The sequence below is a fragment of the Apteryx mantelli genome, chromosome 2, assembly GCF_036417845.1.
Source record: "Apteryx mantelli isolate bAptMan1 chromosome 2, bAptMan1.hap1, whole genome shotgun sequence".
NCBI lineage: Eukaryota > Metazoa > Chordata > Aves > Apterygiformes > Apterygidae > Apteryx > Apteryx mantelli.
Genome location: NC_089979.1, coordinates 4,583,097 through 4,601,152, shown reverse-complemented (window position 1 = coordinate 4,601,152; position 18,056 = coordinate 4,583,097). Strand labels below are relative to the sequence as shown.

General features: G+C 40.7%; 1 protein-coding gene across 1 annotated transcript in view; it reads right to left on the bottom strand.

The window, feature by feature from the left end:
• The window catches only part of SLC45A4 (solute carrier family 45 member 4), a 66,915-nt gene that overhangs the window by 30,877 nt on the left and 17,982 nt on the right, over window positions 1-18,056 (bottom strand). Inside the window, exon 2 of the mRNA XM_067290108.1 lies at window positions 8,162-8,780. Within this exon, the coding sequence (XP_067146209.1) occupies window positions 8,162-8,405 (244 nt within the window). The 5' untranslated portion in view covers window positions 8,406-8,780. The remainder of the gene's footprint in view (window positions 1-8,161; window positions 8,781-18,056) is intronic.

The following is an 18,056-nucleotide window of genomic DNA, read 5'->3' as shown; positions in this document are numbered from 1 at the left end:
GTTTAGACAGAAGTATGGAAAGATGAGGGCTTTGGCAAGTTTGGCCAAGAATATACGTGGGTGGAAAGCACATTAAGAGGAAGGGTTTAGACTAGAAAAGAGGTTGTGTAAATGTGTGTGTTTGAAACCACCCAATTTCAGCACATGCTCAGGAGGCCTAAACCTGCCCCACTTCCCCTTTTTCCCATCCTTGCTCCGCTATCCACAGGAATAGGGAGCTCTGTTTCAACTCTACTAATAAGGGAAAAATAAAAATGTAGGAATGCTCCACTTCCTAAATGCTGTAAGCAACCCTTTCTACTCTAGAGCTGCCTCTAAAAACAGAAGAAAACCTAGGGCTCTGTTCCAACCTTCCCAGTAGAAATGAAGACCTCTGGGCCTATCTTGCCTACACCAGCTGGGTGGGTTGGCAGTCCAGTATGGGTGGGAAGCAGGAGCTGCAAGGCAACCCGATGATCCAGTGCAAGCAAGAGGTATAAAGGATATCAGCAATAAACTGATAGAGCCATAGGCTGTGAAAGAAATTTTTAAAAGCTATTGGCTGATATTCAAGTCAAAAAAAAAAAAAAAAAAGCATTTTCTGCTTATACTTTAATATAGTCCCACAAGCAGCCTACTGCTACTAGTATTATTAACTGGTCCTTATTTCTGCTGCTTTAATAAATCTACTTGGGGCAGGGGAGAACAAGAGATTCGAGAAAGGAGGGGAACAGAGATGTCAAAGTTTCACAGATTCTGCAAACATACTCTGAAGTCATTCTAAAAAGTTCTAAAAACCTCTCTTAAATCTTGGCTACTTAAGGTAAAAGGCGGCAGTATGCTGGACAAGAAAGATTTACTGGTAGAAGAAAGTATCTACATAAGAGAGAAGTCCATTCCCTTCTTAGGAGGTGATAAATTATTTTTGGAGGCCTGAAGCTCCGCCCACAGATAGAAATGTCAATCTCTGTAGAAACACGGATTTGAAGAGCAAAGACAGCAACAAAATTAGAACTTGCTTTTAAATCTCCATCCTCCTTTAAGAGCTGACAGCGCGTGATTTTGCACCATTTGCTTTGTCTTGCACCTTGTGTTTCTTCTATTTGTCCACAGTTCTCAGATCTGTTGGTGTTTCCCGTATGCGATATATGGTTACTCACACCAACCTCAAATTGCAAACTCTCAAAAGGAAACTTTTTGAGGATTCAAAGGACTATTCTCACATGGAAGCTTTACTACAAACATTCCTTATGCTAAAAAATACTGAGCCAGTTCTGTGTTAACATTCCCACAGTACATAATTACAAGATCAAGGACTTTGGTTAAAGATTTGGAAGGAGAAAAACCAGCATTAAGAGCAAGTTTGACTTATTTTAGAAGCAGCTTCTTAAGCAGACCTTATTCAGCCAAAAAAAGGAACAAAATGTTACCTACTGCTAAGTAATAAGAAGCATGTTTCATGCTATGGGAGAATCCCCTGAATTCCTTTACATTCAACTTCCCTATCCTTGCAAGGCTATTAATCCAAAATTGCACAGTCTGGAAGATCTTAAAGCCATATTCAATGTTATTTAAGGAAAAAACAGAACTTTGTTATAAAAAACAGCTTTATAAGTGACATTTATTGCACAACTGCCAGACCGTGCGGCATTTGCCTTGGTATGAATATAAAGTATGTGTGTGTGCTGCCTCCAGGATGCAAAATCCTGGAGTGTGGCACAGCTCCATTCCTTAAAAGATGCCTTAGGTGAATCGTCAATTGAACCTTCCACTAAACATCACGTGTTCAAAATTTGTTCTGTTGTTGATTTTAGGTCAAAAGTTCCTTTATGTAAGAGAAAAGTGATTTATGAGACAAAAGCCTTATGGATTTGCCTTTTGTTAAAAAAAAAAAGTTCAGTAATGTTAGTCTTACACAATCCCTTAGTGGGCATAAAATTAGTCAATAACTAAAAAATGATGGGTGTGAAAGTTTTCTAGGGCAATTAACATCTGCCTCAAAGGCACAATCTTTGCAGTTTTATACATTCCACCACTTGAGATCTGAATGCAAACTTCACATGATCTTAGAGACAATAAAAGTGCATTCGATTAAACTTTTACTATTCCAGGTTTTCTTGATCCACTGTAAATTCAGTTCTTGTCCTTAGGTCAGCTGTGTTACAGTCTCCTCTTAGGACAGGTCAAGCTCTCAAGCCATTAATTCTTCCAAGGTGGAATTTAGGTCCTGCCATTCATCCTCCAGGATCAAGTGCAGCTATGACCGGAAGCCCACATGGGGCTGGCATGTACAAGAATTTGACTTTGAGAATCAAAGACAGTTATACATATGTATTTCTTTACTGTAAATGTAACCTCTGATAGAGATGCAAAATAAACTTGATCACTTGAGCTGACCTGAAATAGCCAGCACTGCTTTCACGTTGAAGAGATCCCTCCCTCTGCAGGGGTCTCTCCAGCCAGTCAGCCTTTATCTGAATTATAGGCAGTCTCTAAAAGCTCATCCCATCCCTTCGTTTCCCTCCCTCCCAACCAGGTCTTTAAGGCTTTTAGATCTCCTTTGATCTCAGGGTTAGCCTTAGGAAGACTATGCCCCTCCATGCTGAATTGAGCCAGCAATTGATACTTTAATTCCTTTGAAGAAACATACCTAAAAGCTAACGTATCTGGAACATTTCACGCTTGGTTTCTAACGACATCTCCATAATCTTTTACACCTACGTTCATTCTTCTCAGGCAGGTATCAACACTACAGTTCAACAGGGAAACGAACTGCTTCTTACTGAAGTTCACTGCATAATTTTAAATTTATTTAGGACAATGACTTGTCAGCAACCATTGCGAGATTCCTCAAAATCAGCAGTTTGTATTATTGCTTAATATCCTTTTGCCATCCTGGCAATTTCACATGAACAAGATTTCAAGACCCTTTAGCATGGTCTGGCTAATCTTTAGGCTGGAAGAATTTTATAGGTTAGATAAAGCACTTAGCTACAACAGACGAGAAAAATTTAATGGCGAGCTGACAGCCCAAACCCCAAGTGACTATGCTACATGTATAACACTGCAGTAACTCTAGCATCTTTTTGATTCAAGAGTGTATAATGAGAGAAACCGTTTTTTTTTTCCAAACAAAAATAACCTATTGTATTCTGCTCTGCTTAGCTCAGCCTCTCTCTTTATTACAAACTATTAATTAGCACTGAAGGACTCCGTTTCCTGAAATGCTATTGCTTAGCATTATTGCCTGAAAAGAACATTATGTTCAGGGTTACGCTTAAAACCACGAACTTGAAAATTTAATGCTAGACTAGCTAATGTTTACGACAAGAGCCCATGAACTCTCATAGCATAACAACGCGATGCCCTCAGCAAGGCGCTCACATATGAAATACATAGAAATGAAGCTATTTTACACATTAGACTTGAGATACTTCAGTGGCTGATCGGATATTATCACTCATCTGACGCACTCCTTAGGTTAAAGAACCCAACTGAAATATTTGTTTTGTATAGAAACATCTGTACATTTAAGTCATGTCATAGAGGTAAACAGGACAGGAAAATTGTGTTTTCCTTATGTAAATGTACCTTGTTTCTTTTTAAAAGCACAAGTGTAATATATTTAATGATTTAGGCGGGGGCGTGAGGAAGAGTTCTGGTGCTGACAAAATCACTTCTCTGCCTATTAACTATTCATAAACACTCAGCAGCATTGGGAAAAGCCTTTGAAGCCATAGTAAAGGCTTGGCAAAGCTTTTATCGTCTTACCTTTAAGACATGAAATTGCATGTTTCCAGCTACCGCACCACTACTCATCTGTCACCTGTCAAGTTTTTCATGCTAGAAGTAGAAGCCACAACACGTTAGAGAACACAGACTTTTCTTAAACAGGCACATGGATCCCCCCTTTAGAGAAACCAATGCGTTTACTGGTTGCCCTACAAGCCAAACTGCACTTGAATTACATCCCAAATCATCTGAAGGAAGTTATCAAAGACTGATATTTATTAATAATTTTAAGTGTTGTTAGCAGAGGTCGTGTATCCTGATTTTATCGCCCAAGTTACTTTAAAAAGCTAACAGTTTCTCTAAGTTTCCGTGAGCCCAGTCATTAGTTTCACCTCACCTTCATTCACCCAAAATACCTTGATTCACCCAAAATACCTTGCAAAAGCCTTTCCAAAACGTAGCCAAATTCTCCCTGAACCCTTATGAACTGGCAGTAGATTTAGAGATTTAATCTTTACAAGCCAAGCTCAATAACGGAAGAAAATACACTGTCATTTATAAACAATAGCCGGCATTTTAACTCCCTCTCCCAGATAAGCAGTATTAAGTACTGTATGTTTCCGAAGGCAAAGGCCTCACCACGCTCTACGGAGTTTTGTAATATAGGGTTGAAAAGTGGCAGAGGAAGCAAACGGTACAGAAATCTACCCTTTAAAAGAGACATTTTCCCTTTACCAAGTGAACGCTCACGTGCCACTGCATACTGTAGTTACATATTACATAGTCCTGTAATGCCCAAAGTTATAATTCGTGTTGTTGCGGTCGGTCTTTATTAATTGTACAGAATATCTGAAATAGCAAAATGAAATCACTCAGTTTCTCAAGCGCCCTGGACCAATATAAACATGCAAACCTGGAGCGCTAAAGGAGCTGGTAGTCGACTTTCTTGTACGGTTTTAGCACTGGTTGGGGAGGAACCGTTGACTGAACAGGTCCCTACAAATGGTTAACGAAGATTTACAGAGGTCATAACTTTAGAAAGCGCCAAGCAATACCATCCCAGCTGGAGTCAGCCTGCCAAGACGCAGGCTATCTGCAATATTTTTGGATTCTCTGAATTATTCTAAACACATTAGCTGCTTAATTTTGCATTCTTAAGCCCCGGATAGTGGATAACAAATCAAAGAGCAAGCTGGAATTAAAAATGTGTAATACATGTTTGGCTTGTTCTTGTTGCTAAGCTACTAAAACCAAGTTATGACTACAAGACTGTTACTAATTTGTAGCTGCATTTCTAAAAAGACACTGTAACATCAACTTAAGCATAGCAATAAAGGCACAGATTAAAGTCATAAATTAGAATTTATTTCGGTAGTTGTACAGCATTCAGCGACTTCCAGATCTTTCTAATTCACAGTATCCTTCAATCCAAAGAGCCCTCACTGCTAGCTTTAGCTCTTTTGTTAAAAATTGAAATTTTTGAAAACTTAAACACATCGACAATTCAACCACTGTTGAATTGGAAATGGACTTTTCAAGGGACTGTCTCCTTCAGCTGCTGAAATCTCAGGGCTTGTAAAACAAGTAGGACAAGTCACTGATCTGCCAAATCATGAATAACCAGCAACGTCCCTCTAATACTTGCAAGCAGAAAGCATCTAATATACTAACTGGCCTCGGATTTCAGTCATGGCCTCAGAAGAATTTCAGAAGATTTCAGTGACCAAAGTTTCCTTTGAGGTGCAGAATGCAAGCCACGTATAGGAAAGCTTAATTCTTAAGATTCAAGGTGCATCTGTAAGGAAGAGCCTTTTTTGCAAACCCTTTGACCAAGGCTTCTGGTTCTTTAGCTTGTACGAGCAAAGATAGTTGGTTGTGTCACCACACTTCTCCAGGAGCCCCTTCTCAGAAATGGTTTCTCAAGCCAAACGACTTGGCGAATGACTGAATGTTGCTTTTATCAAAACAAGATGCAGAGGGAATATTATGGCCGTTTAACAGCTATATGCAACCCCTTTGGTGAGGAACAGATACAGCTCATGTTGAGGCAGACAGATGTTGAGGTTGATAAAAGTAAACAGAACCACGTAAGAGGCAATTACCAAACAGACTAGATAAGTCAACCGTGAATTACTTAACCCTTAAGTGAATCCAACATTGTTTGCACGAGCAGAGCGCTAAAAATTTCAAGAAGTTTCCAAACTGCTAACTTTTGTAACCAGGTAACTCCATTTCCTTACCCAGACAGCATATATACACAGCATTGCATCGCCACAGTCTTTTGCATTTGTCTATTTGCCAGCTTTTCTAAAAAATGAGAGCTCTTTTCTTCCCTTCTCCCAAATCTCAACGTTATTTGGATCACCGGGGTTAGGGGAGGAAGGGAAGAGATATTTTTCAATTATCTGGAGGAAACAGATTTGCTAGAAGAGCTCCCAAAAGAAATGGAAACTAGTAGAGTGCTCGGTAATGAAGGGGACGGTTTATTTATACAGTCTGACCTTACTCATCTGGTAAGGTAAAGTCAGCTCAGCTAGCTATACATTTTAAACACCCAAGTGCCAGCACAAATAAGAAAGTGAACAAAAAAAGTATAGGTTCCTTACAAAACTGAAGGTCTCCTCCATGAAAAGCAGGATGTAAGTATTTTGTATTCACGGCAGACAGTAACCGAACCAAAGCTGCTAGTACAATTCAAATGACTCAAGTCTCTAAATCTTGGCTTATCCAAATGATGCAAAATCTCCAAAGAGGTTATGGACATTAGAAACATTCCTAGATGAAGTTGCACGTGTTTTATTCAGTAAGTTGGGCTGATCAGAAAGCTCCTATTCTGGGGACACTTGTAATCTATTTTAGCTATCTTACCAATAGATCCAAAAATACCACTTGAGCTCTGAAAAAGAAAGTTTTCAGGGAAGTTGGGAGGAACAGCCCATCAGCACCTCTCATGAGACTAACGTACTGATTACTGACCCACTTGTTGGTCTAAAATAGACTATTAATTTCATATGAAAAGGCATTTTTAACTGTAGGAAGAGTACAGAAAGCAATTTGCACATTGCATGTTCTTACATTTCATCTCTTATGCCCCGCCCTTGTATCAAATATAAAAACACAGATGTTTCATTTGGAATGCTAACCTTTAAATTTTTAAACATTATAAATATTATTCAATGAACATTATTTCAGAGAGTTGTTTGGGTACTCTTATTTCTGTTTGGCCACAACTGGGCATGTTCTAAGGCACAACTGCGTGTATAAGCCAAAGCAAGCATAAGCATACATATAACACACATATGTTGTATATACACTTATAATATGTACACACACATCATTGATTTATTCACACATGGAAGCACGCTCAGTCCAGTTCTTCCATTTTTCTTCATACAGTATTTTCTGACATCTGACAGAGAACACGTTTGCTGGATTGGATAAAGGTAATGTCAGAAATTGTTAATACTGTTTGGCATTTTATCTGGAAACCTAATTATAGTACTCTCCATAAGACTTAACACCATCTACTTTCTGTTGTAATCTCCGCTTTCCCTCCATTTTATCTAAAGCAATTTGCATCCTGGTAAAGATCTGGAAAATTATTAACGACTTGTGACTTTATAGCACAACCAACAATCCTATGATCATTCGTTGCTAGTATCTCTGATTCAGATAAAATATGAAGTTACAGAATTATTTGCTAATTTGAGGCTTGCAAGCAGTTTGGGGCAGAAGCTTTAACAAAATTCCAGTGACAAGAACTTCCACTTATCACTAGATCCATCTGAATTTTTAAGTTATCTAATCGAGTTGAACAATTTGGGCCTTAAGGAATCGACATACTACTCAAAAGAATGAACTATGAACACTTATTTCCTTTCATCAGGTTACAGCTGAATATTGCATAATAAAAACAAGTTGATAAAGGATTTATATGATTAAAGATAAACTAGGCAGATTAACCATGTAAAACAAGACTCACTAGCGGCTTGAAATACAGGTAACATTTCACTAACAGTTGGGAAGCCAAATTATACAACTACTTATTCTCAAGTACTATAACCTGAAGCATTTGTCCACAAATGAAACAAAGTTTCATCGCAATCCTTTACAGTCTGGTGCTGCTTCTGGTGTCTAGAATACTCACCTTTTAATACAGAATTTTAGAAGCTTTTAGGCTTGCACGTTTTACATGTGAACTCAAAACTTAAATCAGATTAAGCTTTTACAGAGGGAAGAGATATTAGACAGAGGATGAAAGGAGATACAACTCCTCCCCACCTAACCATGGTCATACAATTGTTATTTGTGGCACAACCAAGACCAAAAAAATTCCTTATTGCCAGTGTGCATTTTTAGTTAGCATCCCCCACTTCCTTTTTCCTCTGACTTTAACCAATGAAAAAAAAGATAAATAAGGTTTTGGTTAAAAGAAATGAGAATTACTTACCGATTTGTAACAACACAGGTGTTACCAAAGCTGTCTCCATGGCGTAACAAAATTCCCTGCCAAACATTACCGCACCATGCATCACCCAGAGGCGTATCGGTATCCGGTCTATGGATCCTTCACTAATGGTCTCCTCTCTACTTTCATTCTCCTTGTTTTCTGGTTTCTGAAGCTCTGCCACAGGTAGATCTTGAACTTGCATAGATTCCGAGTCAGCATTCTGAGGAGCCATTTTCATCACCATAAAAAATATATATATTTATTATATCTATATAAATAATACTACCATATCTCCAAGGACAACTTAGGGTGTCTTCTCTTTCAGCTTCTGTTCCTCAGGCAAGTAATGCTTATATTCCTCGTATACAAACAGGTATCTTGCAACTTCTTGAATAGGTATGAGACATTAAGAACGAAAAGCTATTTGGTAGGAATTTCAACATATGGCTTGCTGGTTTACTGTGAGTTAGAGTTAAAAATCCATAATTGCCATTCAGTTAATACCAGTTTCATAATTATTATTGAAGAAGTGCTGAAGTTGTTTTTCTTGCTACAGGGAGGTGGAAAGGCGACACAAAGAGGTGCTCCACTGTTAATCCCCATCGAGTGGCTGATTAATCTGCAACAAAAAGCAACCTTTAAAAAAAATTTCAATAGCATTTTTCAGGATATTGTTCCCCCCCTCCCTTTTAACCATATACCCTATTTCCTGCTTACTGTTTTCCATTGTCCTTGCTTGAAGGGTCTTTTATTCCACATTCCCTCCTACCCCTGGACTTTCCATTCAAATGCAGTTATTCCTGATGTTTAAATGAAGCTTAACTGCACTCATAAGTTCCTCCAGTTTGTGGTCCTACACCACAGATGCACCTGTGATTCTCAGAAGATCTAACATAAGACTAACAATTCTGGGAAATTCAATGCAGGTTCCATTTCAGAAACAGATAGGATATTCCAGTACTGTGCCAGGAAGATGACTCAGAGATTGCCATGTGCTCACCGGCCACAAGGACATCCCAGTTTATACTTCTGGAAGCTGTCAGTTACTTTACAGTAGCATCTAAGACCCAAAGGCCCCCTACAAGCTTCCACAATAATAGCAATTCGACCGTGCAGCTTGGTAGAGAAGTTTACACTGTGGGAACCGAGACCTTCCTACAACAAAGACATTCCTCAAACCAACACCAGTGGAAATAAGCCATTAGGAATATAATTTTTAAGATCAATATTTAAACTTTTAATGAAGAGAAATATGGCATACACATTCATCTTGACTTTTTCTCTGCACACAAGAACAGGCCACCTTAGTCACAACCTCCTATGAGGCCTCTGAGGTCCACAATAGTAGAATGATGCAAATCTTCCATGGTACATTATTCCTAAACTTTATTCCAGCCAGGCAAGACAAGTTTCTCCTGCATATCCCTCATTCATGCCACAGACAAAGTCTCAGCAAACATACATATCATGCCATTTCAATGAAAATGTGAATGTTTTTAAGCACTTAAAGAAGGAAAAAAAAAAAAAAAAAAAAAAAGCATCTTCACGCACACTCCTTACTGCCGATACCAGGCTCAGAGCTGGATCCCCCAGAGCGCTTCTTGCATATAATTTGTTCTTTCAGGTGAAAGCACCTTTTTTCGGTTTTAGCATTGCTCTGATCCTACTGTTCTAACGTACTGTAGGATTGCTCTAAATAATGGCAAGGCATCCTGGAGAATTATTTGCTCTGACACACTTAATTTATGAGGCTATCCCTTAGAAGGAGAAAAAAAAAAAAAAAAAAGGCAAACAACAAAAAATCCCCTTTGTCTTGCTGTGGCAAGACTCTCAAGTTGGTCGGATCTGTAAGATGAGGCTGCTTGTGCCCTTTCATTAAAGAAGTATCACATGACAGCTCTCAAAAGCTAGAGTTCATGAGCAGAAACTAAAGGAGTGAACTTTACAGGACAGAGAAAACAGTGTGAGCGGGAACAGAAACAAAAGGGCTCCGCAAAGAAAATTTACTCACTACTCCCAGCGATCTCATAGGAAATGTTCTTCCCATCAGGTTTGCAGGTTCCTTCAGCCCAGAAGCTTTTTAGTGACTATCTAGGTTTTATCAAATCCTAGACAAACCCTGTGCATCCCTAGGAAAGGTTTCTTCTTGCCATTTCTCAGACCAAAACGTTCAGAGATTTGAAGTCCTGCAACCTCTGCTCTTCCTGTGGTTTCCCTACTTGCTGGATCTCACACGCTCTCTTTTTGTCCATCTCCTCTCACGTCCAGACGGATCCCTGCTCTGCAGGCTCTTCTTGCCCCACAGCTCGCAGCGCACTGCCAGAATACAGCAAAAAGTTGCTGCCTGCCATGCGTGGTAAGGAGGTCACCGAGTTTATTCAGATTTTGAACAGAATGACTAGAGCCGTAACCCTAATACTACAGTCAACTCAAAATACTGGCATTTTCCTCCTTCCAGGCTCACCAAAATTACTGAAGTTCTCAAATTTGGTCACCTTGATAAGAACTAATACTACAAGTAGCTTTTGAGCTGGTCAAACCTTTAAATCATGTGAGAAAAGTTAAAAAACTTACTTATCCTGAACGCCAGTGCTTTCTGTTGTTTGAGTTTCAAGTTCCAAGCGTATTAATCCATAAACAAGAAATAGCTCAGAACAAAAGGTCTCAAGAAACCATTTCTCCACCCACTCAGTACCAACAGGGGCAGCTGAGATACCCTGCTTCGGGTTACTGAATTATGGCGCAGACAGGTACTTATTCATGTTCTTCATAAACTCCTTGCTTTTCTAATGCATTTTATTTCCATCTGTCAGGGTTTGGATTTATGTTCCTGCATGTGGTAGAGCCCATTTGTCTCCTTCCAGCACTGAACTCACACCAGGAGGGGCATGTACACGATCCTCCTACCTTGCTTTAGTGCCTGAGGTTTCAGCTGACTCCTTGAATGGCTATTAGCTTATCATAAATATGAAATTAAGTATGGTGTGTATTAAAAAACAAAAAGCTCTGGCCGAGTAAAACCTCCAAAGTAACAAGTTCCGAGCAGGGGCAATTCTTTTAATTACAGACTAGTAATAAAATGTCTAATTACCGGCAGACTTGTTAGACAAAACCCCATTTGGTAGAATTTAACAGGTTTATGTATCAGCTGTTATTACTCAGAAATCACTCCGAACATGCGTAAGGCATTCTCTTCCTCAGACCAGTAACAGACTAAGGGCCATGGAGAACATGCTGCATTAGATGGCTATAAAGATTATAGGCATTTCTTTTCATGCTTAATTTCCCTTCATTTCACTGTCTAGGAGGGACTGGATTCAATTTCCCTAAACACTTCATTTAATAAGTAGCTACAAGGTAGCAGAATGGGGGAGGGAGAGGCACAGAGCTCATCACACCAGAATATTTTATGACACACTGGGGCAGCCCGAACACGCGAGCAGGAGGACACCGGGCTGAGAGCATTTATTCCTGGCAAGGGATAAAGAGGCAGGACAAAAGAAGATATCTGAGATTTAGGCCATCTGAGCGAGATTCTTGAGGGATGCCTGAAAAAGTTATGCTTGAAGCGGAAGATGACGGGGAGGGACCAGATAATTTAAGAGACAGGAATAGTGTATGATAGACGGAGGTAGACTTTAAAGTTGTAATTGACACAAATAGAAAGAACGGTACCTTTTAAGCATGCCAAAAAAAGCAGTTACAGTGTTCAAGGGCAATAGCAAGAAGCAGAATGGGCAGGTTTTATCTAATGGAACAGAGAATTGCCGTTCCATTATGCCAATTTTGTGGTAAGCACAATGCTAGTCTTCCTTCAGTGCTTTCATCTGGCTCCAAGTGCGTCTCTAACACCAGAGTCGGAGAATAACAGCCTCTCAGAAAGGTTTCTTTTATGAGTCCTGTTGTGTTCGCACAGATTCTGCTGTTCCTCTTCCAAGTTCATTACGAATTTGGCAAGTCTGAATAGTGGCATTGTGCCTTATCAAAACGGGAGGCAAATTTATTTACCTGCTGGAAGTAAATATTACAGAAGTTTATATGTAGTGAGGAACTCCAGAGTAAATGGCATGTGAAGAGGAGTTGGATTAAAATACCAAGGAAGGCACACCTCCATCTCTGGGTCTAGCACAAATAGTTCTTTCTTCACCTTTATCAGCTAGGAAAACCACGACTTTATTGATAAGATTTTTTTAATACAGCAAAATCACTTACTCATGAGGTTCAAAGGCTTCATTTCATTGAAAATTCCACCTAAGAAACAGGCCAGCATTATTTTCTCTCCTTTTCAAAAAGTGGTAAATTGGGCTTACATTTTACCTATCATTCAGCCAGTGTAGGTATTAAAAGAGCTGGTAGCCCTTCCTCAAGCAGGAGTGGAGAGGCACAGCGGCAGTAAGCTTCAGAAAGACAACTTCCCTTTCACCCGCACCTTTGTGACCATGACACCATGCAGCAGACAAATACTAATAGCTTAAAAATGTAAATTGGCAAATAAGACAGTATTTGTCTCAAGATGACCACGTCGCGCTTTCTGCCATCCAATCTCACTATACTTTCCATAAGGTTTTAACTAACAAAATATAAGAAAGCAGAATGAAGAATTTCATCCATGGGAAGTGGTTTAAAGCTTTGCTTTCAGGCACCGTACGGAGGTTGGGTGTGAAGAGAACTTGGATAAAGATATATTCCTGATCTTGCAAGGGGCGTATGGGGAGGTGGGGATTGATTACGCTAGCTCTTCTTCAACCTAATTGCAGATGTTTCACTTGGACCTTTGGCCACAGAGCAACGACAACACAACCTATAAAGTGGTAGTTAATATTTCAACAAGACAGGCAAGTCATGTATTCTGAAAATGAATCTGTAAGCAAAAAAATTTTACAAGAGCTGCTCAAATGCTTGGTAAATCTTATCTGTTATACCTTTACTCCCTTGCATCTAGGTAGATCATAACATGAGTGTGTGAAGCCCAGCACCACATGTTACAGGCTTGATGAGGCTGTAGCACAATAATCCCGTGCAGCGACAGAGAGCGTTCGCAGACCGAGCCAGAGGAACACTACTGCCTTCTTTTGGGTTCCAAAGGAGAGAAACAGTTATATATATAGATCACATCTGTGGCCTGCAAAATTCAGTGTTTTGTCCCTAGTGAGCACTAAGGTGCTAGAGAAGTGCAAAATGCTCATGCTAGACAATTATGCAACACGATACCTCAGGCAAATGACATAGTTCACAGCATGTTTTTTTTCCTCCTTAAACACAATTTAAGATTTAGAGGTTGACAAGCAATGTTTTCGCATTTGTGATACCATCAACCAGAGATCAGACGATGGGTAGCACACCCATCAATCCCAAAATAGAGCATAAATAGAGTTAACAGTGATCTTGTCCAAATCTTTTAAGGCAGAGCTATTTTAATGCATGTTTCCAGATATCTGTTGCCTACAAGGAACAGGAATGCTCTGTTCTACAAGCAACTAGATTTTCTGAGCCAGTGCCAAAGCATATGATTTTAATTAAGTTACATAGTATGAAGCAAATTTCAGGTAATCGCATACATACTTTATTAAGTAGTAAGTCTGGCAAGTTCAATGAGCCCAACTGGATACCATGAGAAAATTTCAGCTCTTTAGGAGGGCTTCGCCCGCGTTCCCCCCACCACCACCCCGGAGTTGGTAGGCAATCATTGAGGCATTTATTGGCCTAAGAAACAATTCATTTCAACAGGGGAGGTGTGCATTATTTGCAAAATCTTAAGTCCCGAAGGGAAAAATAAGCACGACCTAAGAAAAAATGGAGCAAGGACCTAAGAAAAAACGGAGCAAGCAAACTCAAAAGACAAAAACAGTTCTGTCCAAATGTTAGTGAACATAAAAGGGGGTGAGGGGGATTGAGCAGAGGCAAGCTACCCTCTTCTCTCATCCTGGTCTTTAAAGTTTATTGCATTAACTTCCAGCCACTGATCTAACCATCTCTTCTCTTCAAGATCTGCATCTTCCATTATCATTACTGTCTTTTACACGTAAGTGCACAGGCTCTATAACGCCTTGCACAGTACCCTCCTTTAATTCCTGAGTACATCACAGACATGCATGCCAACAGCCTGTTTCACCTGAGAATTACGTTAGGCTGGCAAGCCCGTAATTGCCCAGTCATTCTATTTATTTGTCAAATACTTCATTTCTTGCTTCCAAGTAGGTTTGTGTTGAGGTTTTCGAGTAACTTGGCCATCTCTTGGAAAGTTGCCTAGACTGACCGAAGTATAGCTTTAATAAGCACTCTAACAGTCTCCCGTGTTCTCATCGGAAAAAAAGTCATTCTGAGCACGGCTGCCTTTTCCTCAGACTAAACAAATGTTTGGCTGAATGCTTCTACGTTGTTGACAAACACCACTTATTATTCCATCTACGATTAAATACAAAAAGGAGACTCGGTTCTGCTTCAACTGGCTTGCAAAGCCATATGCTGCTTGCAGTTCTGCCTTTTTTAATGCACAAGAGTAAAATGACATTCATCCAAGGAAATTCCTAAACTTTTGAGTTCAAATCCTCTAGCGCTCTCCCACAGCAGCAGAGCAATAGCCTGTTGCTGTGAACGAGCAGCTCTTAAAGGCAAGACTACCCTTCATCCATACCCTTCGTCCTAGCCAGCATAGCTATACCTCCCGTTAACTGCTCGGTTCTCAAAACGTTAAAAACGATTCCACAGGAGGCTGATCTAAGCGATTTTGTCCTGAAACGGATGACTCCCCGCACAATTTATTTTGTTCTGCACATCTGCTAGAGGGACAGTTGCTTCCACCGTGCAGGTAGCAGCAGCTGAAACCAGACAGATGCTCCTTGCGCTACAAATCTGATCACCGCTTCCAATCCCAATGGCGAGCTGTGCTTTTGCTAGGGCAACCTGTTTTGCAAGCCAGGGTGGTTTCGTTTCACAGTCGTCTGCTTGCACAGGGCTACCACACCAAATAGTTTACCAGTTTATTATGCTGATCATACTCGAAGTTTCTCAGTTGCTTTAAGCCCACATAAACAAGTACTTCCTCTCAAAGCAGCAGTCTGCTCTTCCTTTTTTCACCCCAGGTTCCTTACCCCCACCCCTTCCTGCACAGCCACATAAGCATTTATGAAGTGAATCAGACAGCGAAACTGCTTTAGGTTAAAAACTAACCCGACAAAAACACTGCCAATTAAAAAAAATCCTGTGCTAAGTCGGGTAAACTTTCTCTGATTGCGTGGCTGCATCGACCTGTATACCGGCATACCGAGGGGAGGGGAGGGAGAAGCGGGGGCAGCTAGGATCATTACTCTGGGTAGCAAGAGTAGCTCAAAGCCGCTGGGAAACGGCAGCTCGCGGAGGGGAACGAAGCTGTCGGCGGATCCCTGCAGCGACAAAGTCAAAAAGCGGACTCACCTGCTCGGCTCACGACTCCTCCTTTGCAGGAGGCAGCAGAAGGATCTCCGGTCACGCCGCGAGCGCTATCGTTTATTCTGCCTGCCGGTGCTTCGCAGATGCGAGGCAGAATACCACTCGCTCGGCCAAGAGGTGGCTATTTTCTCCCTGGCTGTTTTGCAGCTCTGTTGCTAATTATTAGCAGCTGTTTATAGTAACAGAGCTGGCCACGGGGGAAGTTTCTTTGGCCCATGTCAAGACGCAAGCGTTTAGCTGCTGCAGCAGGAAGAAAAGCATCTAGAAAACACAGCTGACGATTTTGGCCCCGCTGGACAAATGCACTCAATGACTCCACCTGAAGCTTACTGAACGAGAGCGTATCCTTCCACGGTCAGAAGGTGTTGATCCTTCATGGAAGTTGAGAGGCAAAAATCCTGCGACTCTCTAGAACCACCACCTAAACGGATCACGAGGCCTTCGGTTCAAAAACGCAGCAATTATAAGCAGGTCCTTGTTTAAATTCCCATCAAGGCTACGCGCCTAGCTAAATGGGATTACAGGAAGATTTTGAGCTACCACTTTCTCTAAACATAACTGCATCGGTCCTAACAAAGGGGAAAGACTATACTTGTTCGAGAATTAAAAAAAATGCAGTTATACTGCATATTACTTAACAGTCTCATATTTGAGCAACATCACTCCAGATATTGAGAGGAAAGGGAACACAGTCAACCTCTAATTTTAAAATTGTATCACATTAAACTGGACTAACCTGTTCTGAATCGCGAGAAGCCTGCCAAAGGAAAAAGGTTAAGGATAACTGCGTGCAATTTGACATGTCCTAACATTTAATCCATCATTCAGGTAATCAAAGGCATTGAAAACAAACCAGCACAAAACAGCTTGTTTTACACGAATATCATGCCTAAGCAATCCTGACACCGAGCGAAGACTTCTCAGATGAGAGTTTTAACAAGGTAAATTTTGAGACTTGAGATTGGTTTCATAAAAAAAAGAAAAAAAACACTGCAACCAGTGCAGCACATTTGCATCATGACCTGCTCTTGAGGATACCACCCAATTTAGGCCACAGAAGCGAGGTCCGACGGGCGGGAGGGGAGATCATTCAGCAGCACGGTGCAACCGGAGAGGATACGGAGCAATCCATCGCACAGAGAAGCAGCTTTATTTCCTCTTCTGGCAATGCAAATTTTTGCCCGCCTTCAGGACTCTTCATATACCGTGATCCAGCTGATGTTTTTTAAGAGCCCTGCCTTACTGCTGTTTAAGTTGGGGCATAACTTGTGAAAATTATCCTCAACTAAGAGAAGCGAGTGATTCTGACAGTTCCCCTACAACAAGGCCAGCCATCTGGCACCCTCGACTCCCCCAACAAATGCAGCTGAAATAAAATCAAACAGCAAGGGTATATGCCGTTTTGTTTAGACTCGTCATGCCATTTCCTTGGTATATATAAAAATTCCAGAAATCATTAAAACCTGACCGAAACGGGGTTCCAGCTCCAGCGTTGCCAGTATTAAACCCTCCATAAGGTTGCCTGGTTACTCCTTTCCATAATGCACGGCCTTGCTGTCTTGCCGCCCTCTTTCCACCCCCTTCCAGCTTATTCAAAACACGACCAAGAATAAGACTCCTGCTAACGCTGGAAGAAGCGATGACGCAGTGTGGTGGCTTAGAGAAAAATTGCTGTGCCTGACAAACTGCCCTGATGGGCTTTTTCCTGCCCAGACATGAACTGCTGAGATGAACAGAGAACTTAAGTCTTAACACGGAGAGATAGAGGTCCTCATGAAATCAGGAAAAACATCTTTGTAAGACAATAGTATTTTTCTTCATATTTTGGGGGCCCAATGTCATTTCCCAAGCCTGATTATATTATTGGGGGGGGAGAAAAAAAGTAGGAAATCATGGCTCTTTATGAAGTTACTGAAACAATTCTGGGAAGCCATCTTTTCAAAAGGGATCCAGAATTTAATGTGAGACAGGCTTTATTCAGTGGATTGGATATTATACTGCTCCCTAAAGGCACAGGCTGCTACTAATATTAGATCAGATTACATTGTTAAATCACTGCTGCTGCTGTTTTTACTAGGAAATACTTTATTTTCTTAAACGGGGAAAGGTAGTATTATCTGATCAAACTTATTTTTGGTTTACTGCTAGATAAAAAGCTACATATATGCTCCTGTTCAGTCTCACGGTTATGAATTAAACAAGTAAACAGGCATGAACAGCAATAGAGAAGCCTTCCTAGCTGGAGGAAACCTGAACAGCTGAGGCTAGTGGTTTTTGATAACACGGGCACTGGGAAGCAGCTCCATTCTACAGCAAAGACACAGGTATGTCCTTATTCATGACAGCAGGATCTCCAAGTAGCATGATCTGCCCAAAAAACTGAAGGTTAAGGGCAAGATATCAAGCACTAAGGGCTAAGTGCATTCAAAAGCAAATGTAATAGTCCGGTCACCACAAGGAACGCAAA